At 41.5% G+C, this 21,072-nt stretch overlaps 1 protein-coding gene and 1 long non-coding RNA gene across 2 annotated transcripts; both read left to right on the top strand.

The window, feature by feature from the left end:
- Positions 1–1,949: 1,949 nt before the first annotated feature.
- LOC113141427 (uncharacterized) lies at positions 1,950–5,406 on the top strand. The gene is made up of 4 exons (XR_003296738.2): positions 1,950–2,504; positions 3,671–3,731; positions 4,756–4,803; positions 5,073–5,406. It is a non-coding gene; the product is annotated as an uncharacterized LOC113141427 (long non-coding RNA).
- A 3,643-nt stretch (positions 5,407–9,049) lies between these two features.
- On the top strand, positions 9,050–19,286 carry samd14 (sterile alpha motif domain containing 14). The gene is made up of 11 exons (XM_026325631.2): positions 9,050–9,149; positions 10,952–11,053; positions 13,781–13,938; positions 14,512–14,628; positions 14,712–14,898; positions 15,242–15,341; positions 15,962–16,030; positions 16,113–16,269; positions 17,283–17,405; positions 17,573–17,728; positions 18,844–19,286. The coding sequence occupies exons 2-11, from the start codon at positions 11,017–11,019 to the stop codon at positions 18,997–18,999; spliced, it is 1,260 nt and encodes a 419-aa protein (XP_026181416.1). The 5' UTR covers positions 9,050–9,149; positions 10,952–11,016; the 3' UTR covers positions 19,000–19,286.
- Positions 19,287–21,072: the final 1,786 nt, after the last annotated feature.

The raw sequence follows: 21,072 nt of genomic DNA, 5'->3' as shown, positions 1-21,072 counted from the left end.
ATAAAGGTAGAGCGTGAATCGAGATGTGCCCAGAACAAAACCCTGTGGGACACCGTAGGGGGAAGGATAAGGAATAGAGAAGTTGCTGTAGTTGATGCTAAAGGTTTGACTGGAAAGGTTTGACTTAATCCAGTCATGGGAGGAGTCTTGTATAAAAAAGGTTTGTAATCTACTAACAAGAATCTGGATCAGTGGTGTCAAATGCTGTACTCAAGCGAAAGAAAGATAGAGGTGCGTTACTGTCAAGGTTGAGTAGTAAATTGTTGGTTTGTACCAATGTTTGCAGTGAAAATTAAAAGCAAATATAAAACAGATCATTTGCTTGGTTCTTCTACAGTTTGGGTCACAAACGTGTGGTAGAAGTCTAACCAAACAAGCGTTTAAAAAACCCTGACCAGGTTTCTCTGAACATGTCCTCTGAAACAGACATTACTGTGCCGTCAATAGTGCAGGCGTACTGCTGCTCCAGGTATTTCTCATCGAGCTTTGTATCTGCTGATGATTTACTTAGACAGGCAGCGAGGTGGACGGTGGCCTTAAATCTGGAGGACTGCAGCACCAGAGACAGGGCCAAGGTGACGACAGAGAACGGGACAATTTCAAGGCTCTGTCCTGGGTCCATGAATGGGATGATGATGCGGTCTGTGAGAGACTGATATGTTCTCCACACACCATCATCTGGTCGAAGAGGGCTGACCCAGATGTTTGGGATCTTGTTATGTCCAGCTTTCTTCATTGAGTTCCAGTCATCAGGCAGCTTGGTGGGACGATGCTTTGCGTTGGGGATCTGGCAGTTTTTACGTGTGTCACAGGAAAAGAGCCTGTGCTGAAGCTTCAGTTTTCCTGTGGCGATCCCGTAGATTACATCAGCAGTGCTGACACAGTTCCAGGGAGAATAGAGCACAACGTCTGTGATGTTGGGCAGAGGCAACAGACACCTGGCTGGGATCATGGGGTCTCTGATCGATCCGTGAGCCACAAAGGTGATGTCGATGTCGTTGTTGTTACTGTGCTTCTTCATTTTTTCCTCGTCCAAGTGTTTCTTCAGGAAAACAACCATGTCTGCAAGTTGAAAGAAAGACCCTGAATTTTCTGTCAGCCAGCGTCGAGTTGCTTCGTCCTGACAGTTTTTCAGTGCATCTTGGATTAATGGCTCGCTGAGTTTCATCTTCAGAGTCTTCTCCATATCGTCCATGAGTGTGATAAACATTAAACGTTCAAGGAACCTCCTGAAAGAATTGCAAAAAGAAGCATCGTTACATTTCACCCAGTTTAAAGTTTTACTTTTTAGTCATGCATCTGTTTTGATGTTGAACCTTTCCCATCTCACTGGTCCTGGTCCTGGGACCAGTCTGGACCCGTTATTAATATCACCTGTTGCTGCCAGTTTCACTGTCATTTAGAGTTTGGATTCAAATGTTAGTTGTTTCTGCAGCTTCTTGCTCTGACCTGCTGATGGACACATGGAGGCTTGTGTTTCTAGATTCTGACCCACAGAGTCCAGGTTCCTCAGTCTGACCTCACATCTGTAGAGCTGCTTGGTTTGTTTTTATGTCCTAAGCATAATTAAAAAGACTGAAATGTATATGAACGAATTATGAAGGACTCACCTAAATTTGCCCATTTCTTCTCGATGCTTCTCTAAAATATTTTTTAGAAATTTAGCCTCGTCTGTCAGAGTTTCACTGGTTTCCATGTTGTGGTTGTTCACGTTTTTGACACTTGAGAATCAGCACAGGAAGTGAAAAAAGTCCAGCTCCAACCTGAAGAAGAAAGTTTTATAAACAGTGTTGATAAATTGCAGATTTGTGGATCAACAGTGACTGAAGTTTCAAAGGTCAATAATGAGTCTGAACAGAAACAGAAACAAAACTGAGAATATTATTTATGTTATTACACCAACTGAAACACCACAGGGTCCATCAGTTAATATCTGTTTGAGGCTGATGACAATTATCTGTTTTTAGTTAAGAACCAGACTTCACTAAAATATCCAGTAACTGGAGAAACAAATTACCAATGAATTAACTGAAAAACGTTCGTCATCTTACCTGCACAGGTGAGTCTGCTGGAAAATGCACGATGCCTTCACATTCAGTATTTATAAATGAAGCCATCGTGTTTTCCTATTGGCTGGTTCAGTCAGGCGTTACAAAATAAAGCGAAAGAGAAACTGTGGTATTTTCCCAAACCACAGTGTCAAGTGTATAATAAAAAGTGTATAATAAAACCACATCCACATTCAGTCTCAACAAAATCATCTATTACACAGATTAAAATAACTGGATATTGTTGACATGTAAGTGGAGACTCAGCAGATACAGACTTTTATATATATGACAGGTGGAATCACCTCTGAACCAGTGACAGAAACTGTGTCTGAAAATAATCAAAGCATATTTGTATTTGTTATAGAAATCCCCGCAGCGGTTCTGGCCTGTTCCTGTAAACCAGCTGATTTGCTGCCACTGCCTCTTGTGCTGTGGGGTCAGGGCTGTGCCCAGGTGAGGGATTTTAAGCTTCTACCTGCATTAACGTGAACCAGTGACACTGACATTGTCACATTTAATTAATTCTCATATAAAAACAGACTTTAGTGCCTTTTTAATGTTTTTTAAAACACAAGCTCAAAGTAGGAAAAGCACCTCATTGGTTAAAACTCCATCAGCTGTGATGACATCAGGTAAAACACAAACACATTTTTACTATAAGTTCACAACATTTGTGTCACAGACAATAAACCCCAGATGAAAATGAGCTTTTAGTTTTCGCTGCTACAATAAATGTACTTGTGCATTGTCCCTGTCAAATGAACAATAAAAGACAGTCAGTTAAAGTCAGCGATGTTATCGGCCTAAATATAATGAAGTAATTCCAAATCATAAATTCTGTAGTTAAAGAGAATACTGTTCAGTAATTTAAGAACAAATACATTTACAGAAGAAATGAAATTGCTTTAAGCTTTTCTGTGTCATTCTGAGAATAATCTCTGGTGAATAAATATGAATAATATCTAAATAATAAATAATATTAATAAATATATAATAATAAATAATTCATTTCAAAAAGGAGCAATCCCAACAGTTTAGTGTACGAGAGCACAACTACAGAGTGAAACTGGTTGTTTGTGCAGGATTTTATAACTTTCCATCCTGTTTCTTGATCTGCAGTGAACAGTTGACTATATACACTTTCTATAAATCACATTGACAGGTTTTACTTCTTAAGTTAACCATTACCTATTTTATAGACCCATAACCAAACATTATCAAACTGCCACAAGGTTGGTTTCTCTTTAGAGCTACAGGCTGGGAAAGCAGGAACATGAGTATTGACTTGTTTTTTTGTTGGACAAGACATAAATGAGTTTCAGAGGGATGGAGCATTAAAAAGTGTAAGTTCAACTCTGCTTAATTTCTCTCCACTTCCATCTTTTAGAAGACAAATTCAAAAACTCTTCACTACAGTATGTCACTGATTTGTCTTTGATGACCAAAAAGCTTTTCTTGCTAATGCACGTCAGGTGAAGAAGCTTTACATGCCTTAATTTAATGACAACCAGTCTAACGATCTTAAGGAGATTTCCAGTTACATGTTATTTTGGCCTTAGCAACTAATACTATTCATTTTCAGTGTCTGGAAAATAAAATATTATTTTTCTTTTAAGCAGCAAGAGTCACCTGTCCCTCTTTTTGTGACCTTCTTCAAGTGAAACTTTCCAAAATGAACAGGTACTGTGACCATCAGTCTTTACATTAATACAAAATGTGACAGATCTATTGCATATTAACGAGACATTTCAAAGAGAAACTGTTTTTGTCCTGTAATCTGGATGAAGTCCAACTAGTGACTGAAAAAGGCATATCGGTATATTGTACTCCAATTACACTGGTTTACTATTTGATACTGCTTTGGACTGTGATATAAAATCAGACTATAAATCGACTGATTTACTGATTGAAGTGCGTCATGTGATACAGGTCTTGTATAGTATATATGCTCAAATGCTCCTATTAGAACATAACGATTTTTGTGGCTGATCAAAAAACACATTTTTCCTCTTGGACAATGAAACCCAACTAACCCCAGCAGCAACAGTCTACACATGTCACATCTGTTTTTTTTCCCCCCAAAGTAAATGCATTGCCTGTTAACAATGTCAGTAATACTGAATTACTGCCATTAACAGCTTTCCCATAGTTCTCTAAATAGTGTAAAATGCATGTTTAAATAGTGTCTCTTCTGGTGGTGGTATATACAGGAGAGAACAGCTTATCGCCTAAATGTATTTAAATACAAAAAGTAACAGGCTATAATAAACGTGGGACTTACTGTATTTTTTATTTTTACAGTTTAACATCTGGTCTTGTTTGGAAACTATTAACTCACATTTTACTTTTTTGTTTTGTGTCATAAAACCTGTTTTTATCTAATGAATATAGACTTCTGTCTTCAGGTCATTTTTATGTACTTTGGTCACTGTCAGAGAGAAATGGTTCTTTTTTTACTGCACTTTGGGAATACACAGCTACAGGTTTGAATAATAAGAGCTATGATGTCTGAATTCAGTTTCAGATGCTGGTACTCACATTTCTTAGTTGATCTGTCATATTTTATTGTACTAGTATTAAAAAAATGAATATAACCACTGTATTACCTGCCTGGTGGTGGCCTGTTATACAAAAGTATATATAAAAGGTTTAAATTCTAATTTCTAAACATCCACCCTCAGTTTTCTCCCTCTCTCTCTATCAGGAAGGAGTCCATGACACCACCTATTGAGTTTGAAGATAACCCAGACAGGTCAGAAACTACTCAATCTATCTAATAACTAGTCAGACCTCACTCTCTACTCATGACTTGTGCTTACTTACTTTGTTTGTGCACCCTTGAGTAAAGTGTCACATCATACTGAGCAATGACTTAATTACATCCTTGGGATCTAAGCATTAACTTTATTATAGTTATAATCAAGCAAATATCACCTGTTTGTCAAGTAATTGTTTGTTGAACAGTTAATGGGCGTGCACGTGTTTGTCTTATCATGTAATAAGGTTTTCATTTTACAACAGAGGGTCAAGAGGGCAGGAACATTGCAGACGAGCTGCAGGATAAGATTCTCTACTGGATCGAACAGCAGGAGCTCTATGCATTAAAGCTGAGGGAACTGGCTGAAGAGCTGGAGTCGCTCAGAGAGAAATGCATCAAAAGTGAAGTTTGTGGCAGCACAATGTCAGTGTTGGGAGCTGCATGTCTGATCGGGGCCGGTGCAACTACCCTGTTGACTGGTGGAGCAACTGCTCCACTTTTTATTGCAAAAGTAGGATTAGCGTGTTCAGGTGTAGGAGGCACTGTCACTGTGGCTACTAAAATCTCTGAGCGTTTCAAATCCTGTGGCACCATGAAATCAGCACAGAAGTTACAAAAGACGATTAACCAAACTCAACAAAGAATCAAAGAACTGCTCCAGCGAATCATAGCAGAGTCTGGGAATGGGAACGGGATGGGGAACAGGTCAGGGAACGGGATGGGGAACGGGTCAGGGAACGGGATGGGGAACGGGACGGGGAACGGGACGGGGTACGGGACGGTCCAACTCATCATGGCAGGAGGACACATGAACAAGATAATAGCAGCAGCAGCTGCTGGTTTGTTATTGTGTTTCCTGATTAATGAGGAAGATTTTAAGCTTTTGCCTGGTGTATCTATGCAAGTCCTCAAACAAGTAGCTGCAAATGGACGGAAAGTGTTAGGAGGTGCAATGGTAAGATTTAATGTGTTTTCTCATTTATGTAAATATGTTAAACACAAATATACATTAAGTCACAGAATTACCTTAATATTAACTACACATTGTGGTTTTGTCTGATTTTAAATGTGTATCTTTGTATATTTATTCATTTTTCCTGAATCTTATAATATTAAATAGTAATTGATCTGTTCAGACTGATCACCAGGTTCTGGGAGGAGCAGCTGAGATGGCATTTACTCTTCCTGAGGCGATTCAGAATTGGACAGACATGATCAACAAAAATAATGTGACAAGCGAGCCAGTCACTGAGAGACACATCAGACCAGCTTCTAAAGTCCATGCAGAGGCTGAGGAATCTGCTTCAAGATGGAAATAAATAGTGGCACTGAAGTATAATCAGCAGCCCAGAGTGTTGAGTGACCAAGATGGCGTCAAAGCTGAAGACTGGCTGTCTGCTGAGCGTCTGCCTGTTTTTAGTCTTCGTTGAAGATTTGAAATGTCTTAGCAACTGAAGAACAGCACAGATTATCACTTCCAGGATGTTCTAGGTGAATCTCATTTCAGTGTGAAATGGATTTGTTGGCTGCATCTGATGTTGGGTAACAAAGTTCCCCTTAGATCTTAAAGGGTGAAATTATAACAGAAACTTCACTTGTTTTATTCACAAGAAGATGTTTAACATAACTAAGAACTGGGGCAGGACTGGGGAGCAACTGGGGGAGACTGATCACTTGTGTTCTATACTGGTTTGCTCCTTTCATGCAAGAAATATATTCAGAAGAGACAGACTGTCTGTTGCAACAGATCTGTTTTGCTTATAATTAGCAATTATAAGCAAAACACCAGTTGGCTCAGCTAAAAGCATGTCATGACCAAAATGGGCTGATAACTTACTGGAATTGTACAGGTAGACACTTTCTATACGCCATGATCACACCATGTTAGTCTTTGATTGAGTATCAGCTAACTGAGCAAGTAAACAGGAAAAAGAGCATAAATCAATGTCGTTTCATGAACAACAAATATTTATTTTTATATAAAACCTGCTATGTCAAAATAGATGGACAACTAAAACTGAGCAGCCTGCAAATGACACCAATGGGACTGAACCAACTGATCTTCATCGTTCCTGCACTCCATCCAGACTCTTAACTGCCCTGCTTTTTTTGATCATTTATTCTTCAACAACCAGGTTTTTCTTCAGGAATCAAGGAGGGTGTGATTAGAAATTCAGCCAAAAGAGGGCAAGAGTAGAAACATTTGATCACCTAATTTTATATCGCTGATTCTTGATACTTTATACATGTATTGTACTTGTTTTAAGCTTCTACATCTGCTAAATAAAGGACACTGTCTTTATCATAAACTGATATAAGGTTCTGTAAAGAGCTTGTAGCCTCAGTGATGTAAAGGATGCAGAAGTCAGGTCCACAGCTGAAGGCTTTTGTTGGCTGATCTAGACTCAAACTGACATTATCTGAGCAGCAAAAGTACTTTAGGATGAAGGCAGTGAATAAATGTCTCTGCACTGACTTCCTGTCGCTCAGAGAACAGACTTTCAAACAGCACTGCTTGTGTATAAGTGTCTTCATGGCTCAGCACCACAGCACATGAATGACATGTTGATCTGCACTCATTCTCCTTTCATTTTATTTCAAGGTAATTTTATACTATTTACTGTTTCTTGTTTAATTTCAACCTATTTTTAACTTGTCTTTCATTTCTGTAAAACACTTTGAATTACTCTGTCAGGCCGCTTCATGTCCTCCTCCCTACGGTTCCTATGGCAGTGCTGATCAGGGCCCACTCATTTTCACACGTTTGTCCTGGGAGAAGCAGATAAAGATCCTGATTAGACAGTAGCCAATAATTGATTTTCACTGACGTTATTGATTAACAATCAGTCAGTCAGTGTAAGGACAGAGATCTCTCCTCACAGGTACAGCCTGGATTTATCCTCAGGCCAGAATCCAACCTGCACAGTCCTTTATCACACTGGCACAGTGTGGACAGGCCTATTAGAACAGCAGCATCTTAATCAACTTTTAAAGCTGATTTTATTTTCTGCATGTTGAAATATTGAGATTCAAAACAAAATATAATGTGGAGGACTGTAATGATGTGTGGGTGTTTTGTGTTTGGAATAAAATGTTTAATTTCTTTAAGGTGTCAGATGATTATTAATCAAATGAGGTTAGAATCATGAGCCGACACAGTTTTGCCTTACCTGTATAGTTTGGCCCATAGCAGCTAAATGAGCAGAAACTTCAGTCCATCCACCACTTTGCCATCTGTAGCCTCCTGTTAAAGAAAGTGTGGTCAGTGTTAAACCCAAGGACTGTGACTGACTCTTCTGGGTAACAAGATCCCACCTCAGTGAAGAACTGGACCTTTTTCCCCGTTGCCATGGTGAATCCTTGTACCTGAGCTCCACTGATGATGGAGTCAGTCATTCAGCTCCGAGTTGGTTGGACTGACTGATCTGGATTCTGGGGCTACCCAGCAGTCTGGAAAGTACTGAAACTAAATTTCCCATCTCGGGACCATCAGACCTCACAGTTCAGTTCAGTTTGTTGAAGCTGTTTTCGGGAATAGACCTGGTGTTTCAGCCCTAATTATGTGTTTAACACTGAAGCTGTGACAGGTGCTGTCACATGTTCTGTTGGCTGAGCGGCTGCTTGGACAGGAGCGTGCAGAACTTTCTGTACGCAGTGGGAAGGAGGGCGCACCAGATGTCGAAGTGCAGACTTGGTGTGGTTGACCATGAGCAATGACGCTGTTCTACAGTGTCACATATTTGTCATTTGTTGAGTATCAGTTTTACTATTTTATCTTTTTTGCCTAAATCTCATTAAATAATTTCCTTAATAGTAACTTTGTGTTTATGGCCATTTCCATTTCGGTTCCAGAATCTTAGTTCAGCTCAGACGAAGATGCTTTAAAACAGAAAAATGACACGGCCCATTCATTTTATATTTATGTCTTACATGTCTGTGTTTGCCTTATTTTTCATGTCAGGTTTTATTTTGCTCCATCTGTCCATCCCTCCCTCTCTCTCCCCTCGCTGCATGTTCACCCGGCCCTCCTCTTTTATCCTCACTGCTCCTCCTCCTCCTCCTCCTGCCTCAGCTGTCCTTCCTGTCTCAGATGGAGGCTGCAGTTTTCTGCTGAGTAGCGGTGAGCCAGCATTCGCTCGCTCTGCCTCAGCAGACAGCCTGAGAGTCCTGCACCTGGAAACTACAGCGCCCACAATCCTCTTGCTGCAGCTCAGACTGTTGCCTGTGCTGGAGTGGAGCCCCGTGGAACCCTGGGAATCGCGGTCCTCGGTAACTGGCTGGTGGTGGAGGCAAAGGAAGAGAGAAGGTGACGTGCCATGACAACAGTCAGAGAGAGAAAGGTGAGTTTACCTGTTTGTTTCCCTGCTGATGTTTCAGCCTGTGTACGTGTCTGTACATCTCCATCGTCTCTGTGGCTGCACCTTTCATCCACCATCTTTTCATGTCTTCGTCTCTCATGTCAAACATCTTCCTTCCCTTCTGCCTCTCGGTCTGACGCTGCATTTTCCTGCTGGACCTTCAGTCTTCTGGGAACGAGCTTTGTTGTCAGTGTTTGTGTCACTGGATCTGTGTGTGTGTGTGTGTGTGTGTGTGTGTGTGAGACCACCTCCACCCAGTCTCAGCTACAGCTAATGCATCAGTCTAATGTTTATTTAGGTGTGAGTGTGGTTTAGATAGAGATACAGATACAACACAGTATTAAACTGGTAGAAAACACAAAATGACGACACAAGATGAGACTTAAAAAAATAAAAAGATATTTGCAGAAAATAAAAGGACAGAGTCAAACAACAGAACACGACAGGTACATGTCAAAACGACAAAACTAACTGATGTCAGGTTTAAATGACGCCACAGACATGAAGGCACAAACACAATCCAAAGACAAGTGACATTAACGGACAAGACAGAAACACATGAAATAAATGAAACATAGAGGATGCAAAGACATGACAACAGGAAATGACAGGATGTTACGACTATCATGTGACACCTAATAAATGACAACATGAAGCAACAACGTCAACAAAAAAACCACAACAGAAAACATCACATGCAACTCACCAGACCAATGACTGGACACCACATGAGACACAGCACAAAGCAAGTTTGAGAACAGGAAGTCCACAGATGGCGTCTGACCTCGGCCTGTTGTCCTCTGCTCCATCTGGCTCCGTCCACCTGTGTCGGCCCACATCACCTGTACCTGTTCACCACCGTTTCACTTTTGAAGACGGGTTAAGAGGAGGAGGTCTTGGCTCTGGCAGCCACTGGTTCCCACTTTGAGCTGCAGAGACTCCTCCATGGCTGCTGTTGGAAACCACTACTGGCTTCTTCTGACCTTGGCCAGGTGGCAGGGGGGGCTCACTGATGGAGCGGACTTTGCCAACACAGGGTAGAGAAGCTGGAATAACAACAGAAGGGCTGTAGGTAGCAGAGAGTCCTGGGGATAGTATAGCTGAGAGAAACCAGGGCCTGGATCTGGGTACCTGCAGGGACCAGACCACAAATAACCTGTGGATCTCAGATTTATCTGCACTGTGATCAGCCGAGTCCAGTTGCCTCCCTCCTGCACCTCTGGAACATCTGTCTGTGGTTTCTGCTGAATCTGTATGGAGCCTTTTCAGCAGGAGGAAGAGGAGCTCTGTCTTTTTGACCCTTCAGTGCTGCCGTAGTCTGTGTGGCCTGCTCACATCAGCAGGGCTGCATATTTTCATCTCCTCAGTCTGAACTTTCTGACTCTACTGCTGACGCCCAGAGGATTTTACAGGACTGTCAGATTACACAGCAGCAGGTTCAAATGTGTAGGAACAGAAAGATCCTGTTTCCTGGGGCCCAACGTTACTATGGAAACATGATTCAATGGTGGCCAAGCAAGGGATGCTGCCCCCCCATCACAGAGACTCTGGATAAAAGAGAAAACACTTGTTTACTGTGTTTGGCATGAGCTGCTCACACACGAGTCTCATTAGTCCAATAACATGATGCTAAAAAATGCTGCCCCCTGCCCTTTGCCAGGCATTGTGCTAAGCTAAGCTAACAGACCTCTGACCTCTGACACCAACTGTACATACGAGATGTTTTTAGCTCGACGAGCACAATGTGCTGAAAACTCACAGATGTTCAATGTTTGTGTGTGCAGCTGTTTCCTGCAGCTGGCGGACTGCTCCTTTAAACCTGGGTCTGTGTGAACAGTGAGCGCTGAACATGTCAGGAGGCCTGGACGACTCAGACAACGTGTTCGGTGAGTCTCACTACCTTAAATACTTCTAATTTGAAGTACTTTATATACCGCTGGGTAGCTGACGTTAACTACCATATATACTTCTAATTTGAAGTACTTTATGTACCGCTGGGTAGCTGACGTTAACTACCTTATGTACTTCTAATTTGAAGTACTTTATGTACCGCTGGGTAGCTGACGTTAACTACCTTATATACTTCTAATTTGAAGTACTTTATATACTGCTGGGTAGCTGACGTTAACTACCTTATATACTTCTAATTTGAAGTACTTTATATACCGCTGGGTAGCTGATGTTAACTACCATATATACTTCTAATTTGAAGTACTTTATGTACCGCTGGGTAGCTGACGTTAACTACCTTATGTACTTCTAATTTGAAGTACTTTATGTACCGCTGGGTAGCTGACGTTAACTACCTTATATACTTCTAATTTGAAGTACTTTATATACTGCTGGGTAGCTGACGTTAACTACCTTATATACTTCTAATTTGAAGTACTTTATATACTGCTGGGTAGCTGACGTTAACTACCTTATGTACTTCTAATTTGAAGTACTTTATATACCGCTGGGTAGCTGACGTTAACTACCTTATGTACTTCTAATTTGAAGTACTTTATATACCGCTGGGTAGCTGACATTAACTACCTTATATACTTCTAATTTGAAGTACTTTCCATACTGCTGGGTAGCTGACGTTAACTACCTTATATACTTCTAATTTGAAGTACTTTCCATACTGCTGGGTAGCTGACGTTAACTACCTTATATACTTCTAATTTGAAGTACTTTATATACTGCTGGGTAGCTGACGTTAACTACCTTATGTACTTCTAATTTGAAGTACTTTATATACCGCTGGGTAGCTGACGTTAACTACCTTATGTACTTCTAATTTGAAGTACTTTATATACCGCTGGGTAGCTGACATTAACTACCTTATATACTTCTAATTTGAAGTACTTTCCATACTGCTGGGTAGCTGACGTTAACTACCTTATATACTTCTAATTTGAAGTACTTTCCATACTGCTGGGTAGCTGACGTTAACTACCTTATGTACTTGTTTGGCTCTGACAGTGTAGATTGAGGTGTGTGGTCAGATTCTCTGTGCAGCAGTAAATAATAATTGCAATAAAATCAACATGCTGTGTCTTTTTTCTGTGACTGATGAAAATCTGAATCACATCTCTGCTCTTCTTTCTTCTTTCTGCTTCAGTTTCTAATTTCGCCTAATGTCTCTCCACCCCTCCATATAATTTCTCTTCTCTGAGCCCTCCCCATCTTCCTCTCTCCCTCGACAGTTCCCAATAGTCCGTTAATGTCTCTCTCTCATCCCCCCATCCTCTGATTCACTACCTCTGTGCCACCACTAAAACCTCCCCCTCCCTTTACATTCACCTCCCTGCCTCCCCCTGGGAAATAAACTGACTGTGGGGGAGGAGAGAAGTGTTCACAGTGAACGCAGAGCACATCTCCATTCAGCTCCGAACAGAAACAATAACTGTAACACGGGATGAAATATCTGTAGCAATAATATAACAATGTAATGTCAAAATACCAGTAGAAAATCTAAATGTGTCTCAAACAACAACACAGCAGAAAATAATAATATTGAATCCATGTGCTGCCATCTCAGCTTTTTACAAATTACTGAGCTGTTTCTGAGTTAGCTCATTTTTAACATTCAGGAAATTTCAGGTTCATTTCTTCTTAAATGATTTTTATTATTTTAAATTCATCCAGGTCTCTGGACTTTAGAGACAGAGATCTACATTAAATTACTGATAATTAAAATGTGCACAAAGAATTAAACAACGTATGAAATAGCAACAACAGTAATGACGTCATAACTGCTTGAGCAGCATCTAGTGGACATCAGAGGAAGTTCAGCTGCTTTAATGTCGTCAGAAACACTCGTGCACTGTGATAATTAAATCAGCTGTTACACCTGCACAGCCTGCAGTTCATTCACAGACAAACAGACGTGTCACGCCTCATTTAAAACAGACTGATCCAATCAGTGTCAGACTCGTCCTTTCTGAAATGTAAACACACACACACGACTTTAACTGAAGAGGCTGCAGAACTTCATTCAGATTCCTGCTGTTTTTAAGTTTCCTTCAGTGTCACAGTGATCCAGGGACAGTTGTCTATGCACCGATGGGTTCACTGCAAACAGCAGCTGATCAGTTCTGCTGCTTTAAGGAGACATTTTGACTACATGAATCACTGCAATCAGTGGATTCACTCCAAGTGTGAAGTTAATCTCTTCACTGAACTGAACATCTAGTGAACTTTGACACAGAGAGTTGAGTTTTGAGGATGCTAACGCGGCTTTTAATCTGCGTCAGTGTCCAGTTTCACTGAAGTTCCAGTGTGAAACATGGTTCAGTGAGAGACAACAGGACATCAGATTCAGCTTTCATTCGTGTTGGAGACTCCTGCTCTCTGTAGAACACCGAGAACCGAAAGCCAGAGAGAAACTGCTGAGACGTCACTGCAGCAGACTACAACCAAATATTTCACTGACAGACTGTCCAGCTCTGCACAGTCAGAAGTGACAGCAAAGATTCAAAGAACAGAAACAAAATGCTTCTGTAGACCAGTGAGGATCAATAACCACAGGGTCAGGGTTCATCTCCCACAATCCTTTGCTGCCTCCACAGGACAGTCATAAATCTGTATGAGGAACACTTGAGCCTCTGGGGTGTGTCTTTCAGACCTGAACGAGGCGATCCCAGAGACTGAGCTGCTGGATAACAGCATCCAGAAGGGCCGAGCCCAGCTGTCTGTCAAAACGAGGCGGCACCGACCCTCCAGGTCCCGGTACCGTGACAGCGTGAGCTCGACGGAGGGCGACGACGGCCTCGAAAGAAAGGTGCGAGTCTGACAGAATGTTTGAAACAATATCCTAAAGTGTGAACCTCACAGATGTGAAATGGCTCAAATCAAGAGGGAACAAATGAACATTAGGAACAAATGACAGACCTGAAGAAAGGAACGGGTTGAAAAAAAAAATCTTATTAATAAAAAAAATCTTATTAATTTATTCATGAGGTTAAATAGCCCAGTAGTGTAATGATTTATAAATCTGAAATCATTAAGTACAGAATTTCTAGTCTGAAGGACGAAGCTGAAATATTTTAAAAAATTAAAACCTGGAGAAGAAATAAAATCATTTCACTGGTGACTGAAGGGAAATAAATGGAGTCACAACAATTAACACAACTACTAAACCTCTAGTTGACAAATGAGGTAAGATATTAGTGGGTGAGTCAATTACTAGTATCCGAGTCAATCGGATGATTATTTAGTTAATTAGTATGTGTACAAGCTGGTTAGCTCCTTCATCAGTTATTAACTAACAGGCTCAACCAGTTAATGAGTTAATTAGTGTTTCAAATGGAATTTTACCACTAAAACCTGCATGTGTGTGTGTGTGTGTCATCAGGACAGCCCGTTACACTCTGCCCGCTCACCTCTACACCTGGCCATGAGAGGCTCCTCCCCCTCTCCCGAGTCGCTGCTATCAGTTCGAAGCCCTGGCTTCTCCTTTGACACATCACTGGTGAGACCAATGGAAGCTCAGCACAGGGATGATGTCATAAACAGAGCCAAAGAAAAAAATCCTGCTTCACTTCAACTCCACAGGTGCGTCGCTCGCCAGAGGATGGAGGCACATCATTGGCTTCTCCCCCACGGGGGCGGTACCGTCAGCTGACCAACGCCACGTCTCAGGAGGCTCTGGTGACGCCGAGCAGCTCGCCCTCCAAATCCTGCCCCTCCTCCGACTGCTCACCTGTCTACATGAGGAGGAACAGGAGGCCTGACAGTGAAGGTACGCATGTCTGAAAAAACAAACAAAACAACTTTACCCGATAACCTAGAACACCCCTGCTCACACACACCTGTACGTACTAGAAGAAACATACTGCCACACCTGTACACATGAGGACACTCCTTAGACACGGGCATTAAAACACCTGTGCACACATCTGGCCACCTGACCCCCCCCAACCATTCCTGACCATATGAGCAGGAACAGGCTCACATGCCATGAGTGAGCGGAGCTTATGTCAGTGTAACATGACGACGAAGAGTGTGAGCGAAAACCTTAAACTTTCAAATTACTGATATTATTGATTAGGACAGATACTGATATATATGTGTGTGTGTGTCAGTGTTGGTGTCGGATACAAGTCGGGACCCCAGTCCAGCTGATCCTGCAAGTCCGACCGTCGTCTTTGACAAGAAAACCAAGAGACGCTTCCTGGACCTGGGGTGAGACACAAACACACTTTGGTCTTTATATAGTTGTGAGGACACTTAATGCCTCCACCAGTTTCTTCCCCCTAACCTGGTCCTAACCTGAACCCTAAAACCAGGTGTGAGGACTGCATGTGTCCTCGCTGTGCTGGTGTTTGTCCAAAAACATGGTGCTAATTGTTTAGGTTCTGTTCAAGTGTTAAACCGTCTGTCTCTATCAGTATCTTCTTGTAAACATGGGACTGAGCTAATCTGAGTGGGAGTCCAGTTTCTGTGCCTTTGCTGCAGGAGGAAGGTTGATTTTCACCTAAAGAGAGCTGGGATAGGCTCCAGCTATGTGATCAGTTTTTCAGCAACAAATCGGACCAGGAGATGACGTGTGTCAGGATCTGACTCACCTTATTGATTGGCCGATCGATCACAGCCCAGTATGTTCACGCTGGAAGTCTGCTGTGATGCTTCAGTCAAGTTAAAACAGAAACATCTAAAATGAAAAAGAAACATCTTGTTTGGAACAAAAGTTGTTTCATGAAAATGAAAATGCATCCATGCATGTGTTTACACAATTAATGAATAAAATGCGTTTAAACTCAACCTGGTCCTTTGACTTGATTCTGCTTCCCCCTCTGTCTCAGGGTGACTCTCAGGCGCTCATACATCAGAGTGAGGAAAGACAAGTCCAACAGGCTCTCTGTGGGCAGCAGGTGGGTCCATCACATACAAAACGTCCATTCAGAAAGTTCAGTGTTTAACACCGGATGTTTTACCTATCCTGTCCTGTCTCAGAGAGCCGTCAGAGAGTCCGTCTCGGTCTTCTGGATCCTTCGTCCCTTTCTCCTGGTTCTCCGAAGGACGGGGGTCGATCTCCACCTCTGGGACTCCCCCCTGTTCCCCTAAAATCCCCCCACTGAGCTCCCCGAGGCCCCGCAAGTCCCACTCCCAGGTAACGACTGTTGCAGCATGTTGTTCCTGTGATCTTGAAGGATCCCTCCTAGAGTCATGCTTTTCTCAAATTGGTTTATTTGTTTAAAGTTACGCACAGAAGTTACAATCTTTTACTGTTGTTGTTTCCTGTTTCTTGTAAGTTATTGGTTCCTGGAATTATTTTCTCACATAAAGTACAATTATCTTCCTGACCCAAAACCCTTCCTGAGGTCATTCTATTGGTAGAAGGTACGATGGGTTTAAATACCGTGTCAAACTATGCACACAGGATGAAAAAGAAGAAATATCAGTGTGATGTGAAAGAAATTCTTCACTCTGGCAGAAACATAATTTTCTGCTATCATGATGAGTCGTGGTGCTGCTCGCACTGTGAATCAGTCTGTGTGTTTCTGTGCTGCAAGCCTTTATCTTTATCTTAACACACACACACACACACACACACACACTTCTCAGCAACCACAATATTAACTACAGCTGTGTCCATATATGCATCTTTCTGTCACTGTGAGGACATGTCCAATCCTCAAGCTACCAAAGGGCTGTTTGAGGTTCAGATTAGGTTTTAGGAAGCAGGGCTGGGGTTAAAGTTGAGGTGGTTCAGGCTGGAGGATGCATTATGTTATTGAGGGTCCTCACAATGACAGGAAAAACTCTTTCTGTCCATTTTACTGGTTTATGACTCTTCACCATTAAAGCTCAGAGGAAAGAGCTCCATTAAGCATCAATCATAGCGCTGCAGCGTGTGTTCACCAGGACCTGAGCACATTATAATGACATATCTGTGAGTACTTCTGTCAGTATGGTGTTACTCTACGTTTTCCTACGTTCAGACTCAAACCAGCAGCAAAGTTTATTTTGACTCAGCCCAGCTGCCACTAACACTAGAGACCAAATGTGGATTCATCCACAGCTGAAAATAGTCCCGTTTCCATTTAATGTGCCAGAAAAACAAGGACAGAACAAACACATTTCTAAAATATATTAAGGTGCACCTTCTCTCTCTTCCTGCAGGAGTCAGCTCTCAGCGAGGAGTTTTCTCCTCCTCACACCTCCTCCTCCACTTCTCCCCCTGCAGAGTCGTCGTCCTCCAGATCCTCCCATCCTTACCAAACCCTGTCCCAGTCCTCTGACGAGGTAACACACAAACACACACCTGAAACAGAAGAAAGACAGGAAAGAAAAATAAGGGATGAGCACAAAAAAAGAAAGCAGGTTAAAAAAACTGAGGAAGGATAAAAAACTACATTATATATTAGACAGCAGGAGCTGAAGAACATGATGATCCTGCTCTTCCTCCTCAGCCCTGTGACGAACCGTCCTGCCTGGTTTCCTCATGGACGACTCAGCAGGTATGTCAGTGGCTCCGAGGACTCAACATGGAGCAGTACGTCCCAGAATTCAGTGCGAGAGACATCGACGGCGAGCAGCTGCTGCAGATGGACGGCAACAAACTGAAGGTGAACAAGAGGAGGATGATGAAAAGTTTAATGCCAATCACCTGAAAAGATGTACCAGGTGCATTAAAGTAGAAACAGTTCTCATGTACTTTGAGTCTATTCAGGTTCTCCTACTTTATACTTCTACTCGTTTCAGTGGAATGTTTTTTTTACTGCACCACAACATCTGAGAGCTGCAATAACTTCACAGGAGTTCACTTAAAAATAATAATATATAAATATTCATAGTTAAACATTTAACCACCCAAAGTAAACATTGCTTGTTTTTTTTTAGTTATATCACACGGGGCCAGTCTGCCCGATCACTACTTCACTCTTCATACTTTAAGTCTGCTTTTACTGAAGTAGACCTTTAAATGCATGAAGTTCAGCTATTATTTAGTAGGTTTGCATTGTGGTATTAGTACTTTTACTGCATTGAAAGGTCTAGGTTCTTCCTCTGGAGGAAAAACTCATCATGAAGACATTTAAACAACGAGCAGAGACAAAGGCCGACTTGAAAACTTTCCTACAGTTGGACCATTGACATTTATGAGAAACAGCTGATGAAACACTTTGTCTTAATATGTGCAAACAAGTCGAGATGAATTTTTCAGGTTCACTAGTTTCCTTTATTTTCAGTTTGTCCATCACATCTAATTCTGGGCAGCTTTTTTTCTTTTATGGGTTTTATTAAATAGTATTTATGATCAACAGATTAGTTGTATGAGAATTGATTATGTATTTGTGTTTTAATGTCTGTTTCCTTTATTAAACTTTATTTTAAGATTCTTAATTTTATGTTTCTTTGTAGGAAACCAGACATTTTATCATTTGTCTGTTTTTAACAAAGGTCCAAGGTTATTTTATTTGTGCCTGAGGGTAAATTTGTTTGGGCAGTTTTACATCATTTAGCCCCACCCCCCCAAAAAAACCCAACTCAAATGCCACAATCAGACATTTTGAGATTAGATTCTCTTCTTGGTGCTAAAAAAACATCCAGGAATTGATTTTTAGGAATCATGAACTGATAGATTTGGAAACTCTGGTCTGCAATATTCACACTCATAAAGCAAATGTGTGAAATAACAGTATCTGTAGATTCTGCAGGTCTGACCTTGTTTGTCTTGATGCAGGGTCTGGGCGTGCTCAGTTCATCTGACCGCAACACTCTGAAGCGCCGCATTAAAGACATCCAAAGTGCAGCAGAGAAGGAGAGAAAAGCTCTGGACAAACTGGAGAAACAAAAAGAGAAACAACGAAGGAAAGACCAGGAGCAGCGTAGGAACTAAAGACCAGCACCAGGGGGAGACAGAGGTCGTCCGGAGGGAGGAAGAGGTGGAGGGGTGCTCTTTAGTCTGGAACAGGAAGAAACAGACGCAGCGATCTGTAGGAAACATGAAAAGCTAAAACAGTTTTACAGTCATGGAAATCTCTTGGAAATCAGTTTGATGAGAAGAACAAAATTACATCCTGGTATCTGAAGAAGGTGCAGTCAATCCTGATGTTGCAGAAAAGGTTATGAATTTAAAAAAAAAAACTAAAAAATAAATAAAGCTAAAATTATGAGAAATTCTAACATATTTCAGGCTCTGTCTTTTTATTACAATGGCCCTGAGGACCAAGTCCTGCAGTGCAGAAAATTAAAACAGTTTTTCACCACGTTTTAATATTAAAGTCTGGAGCACATCTCCCTTCATATTTCTAAGCTTTTTTGTGTCATTGTCATTTGCTGCAGTGGTCATTTCATTAAAACTGCTGCTGCAGCTTATTTCGACTTCCTTTCTGAGTCTGCAGAAAACTCACACTTCAATATTTCATTGATTCTAAAATATTTAACAGCTGTTTGACCTCTTCTCTTCAAGTCCTGACCCCCTTCTGTGAACCGGCCCACTCTGACCACAGCCTCAGGACTCTGACAGATGTGGAGCCTGAAATATGAAGTAACAGCTGAGACAGTTTTTACTGAAGGGTCAAACAGGAAACATGATTCAGTGTAACACGGGCAATAAAGCGCTAAAGAAGAAACGAGATGCTTCATTAACCGTCCACAGTCTGAGGGTTAGGGCTGCTGCCTGATTAAAACTGTCTGTTTCTGCAAGTCCACATTCAAATGATCATTTCATTAAATAAATCTGTGGCAAACTTCTAGAACTAACTGTTTTCTTCCAGCACCTGAACAAGTCCAGGTTGAAACACATCTTTATTTTTACTTTGTGTGAACTAACAAAGCTCATGTTTTGGTTTTCACATTTAAGGGTTAATTTTACCTGTCAACAGTTTAAGGGTTTTCCCATTTAAGGGTTAATTTTTACCAGGTTAAGGGTTTTCCCATTTAAGGGTTAATTTTTTACCTGTCAACAGGTTAAGGGTTTTCCCATTTAAAGGTTAATTTTTACCTGTTCAATTCAATTCAATTCAATTTTATTTGTATAGCGCCAAATCACAATACAAATCATCTCAAGGCACTTTACAAAAACTAAAACTAAAAACCCAACAATTCCCTTATGAGCAAGCACTTGGCGACAGTGGAGAGGAAAAAACTCCCTTTAACGGAAGAAAAAAAACCTCCAGCAGAACCGGGCTCAGTTTGGGCGGCCATCTGCCTCGACCGGTTGGGGTGAGTGGATAGAGCAGAGAGAAAAGAACAGCAACAATAAACAACAAATAGACACTGCAAGTTGGTGGGACCAGTAACTGCACATCAGCAATATACAGCTCCAGGACCAGGGACACCTGCAGAAGGTACAGAGAGAGAGAGAGAGAGAGAGAGAGGGAGAGGGAGAGAGAGAGCACAAGGTTAGTAACATTCAATGGTGGAATATACATGAGGTGGGGGGGGGGGGTACCGATGGTCCTCGGGCAGTCTAGGCCTATAGCAGCATAACTAACTAAGGGATGGTTCAGGGTTGCCTGAAGCCAGCCCTAACTATATGCTTTGTCAAAGAGGAAGGTTTTAAGTCTAGCCTTAAAAGTACAGAGAGTGTCTGCCTCCTGAACCCAGGCTGGGAGCTGGTTCCACAGGAGAGGAGCTTGATAGCTAAAGGCTCTGCCTCCCATTCTGCTGTTAACAGAAGCACATATCTCATTCAACACAATTTAAATAACTGATCGCAGGCAGAAACAAAATTAAATGAATTCAGGAAAAAGACTGTAGTTTTGATATTAGCTAACGTGCTAACGTTAGATAATAGCGTTAACTTTGCTAATGCTACAATGCTAACATTAGCTCGTCACAAACACCTTAAAAAAGATAAATTTGCACCTGAGATTTTATTTCGCTCTGAGAAGTTTGTTATATTTTATTAGACCAGTTTGTGAGATTTTACACAAACCAGTTTCATGCACCGTCTATTAACTACGAG

Source organism: Mastacembelus armatus, chromosome 8, assembly GCF_900324485.2.
Source record: "Mastacembelus armatus chromosome 8, fMasArm1.2, whole genome shotgun sequence".
Lineage (NCBI taxonomy): Eukaryota > Metazoa > Chordata > Actinopteri > Synbranchiformes > Mastacembelidae > Mastacembelus > Mastacembelus armatus.
Note: the sequence above shows the minus strand (reverse complement) of the source record. Positions and strands in the feature narration are given on the sequence as shown.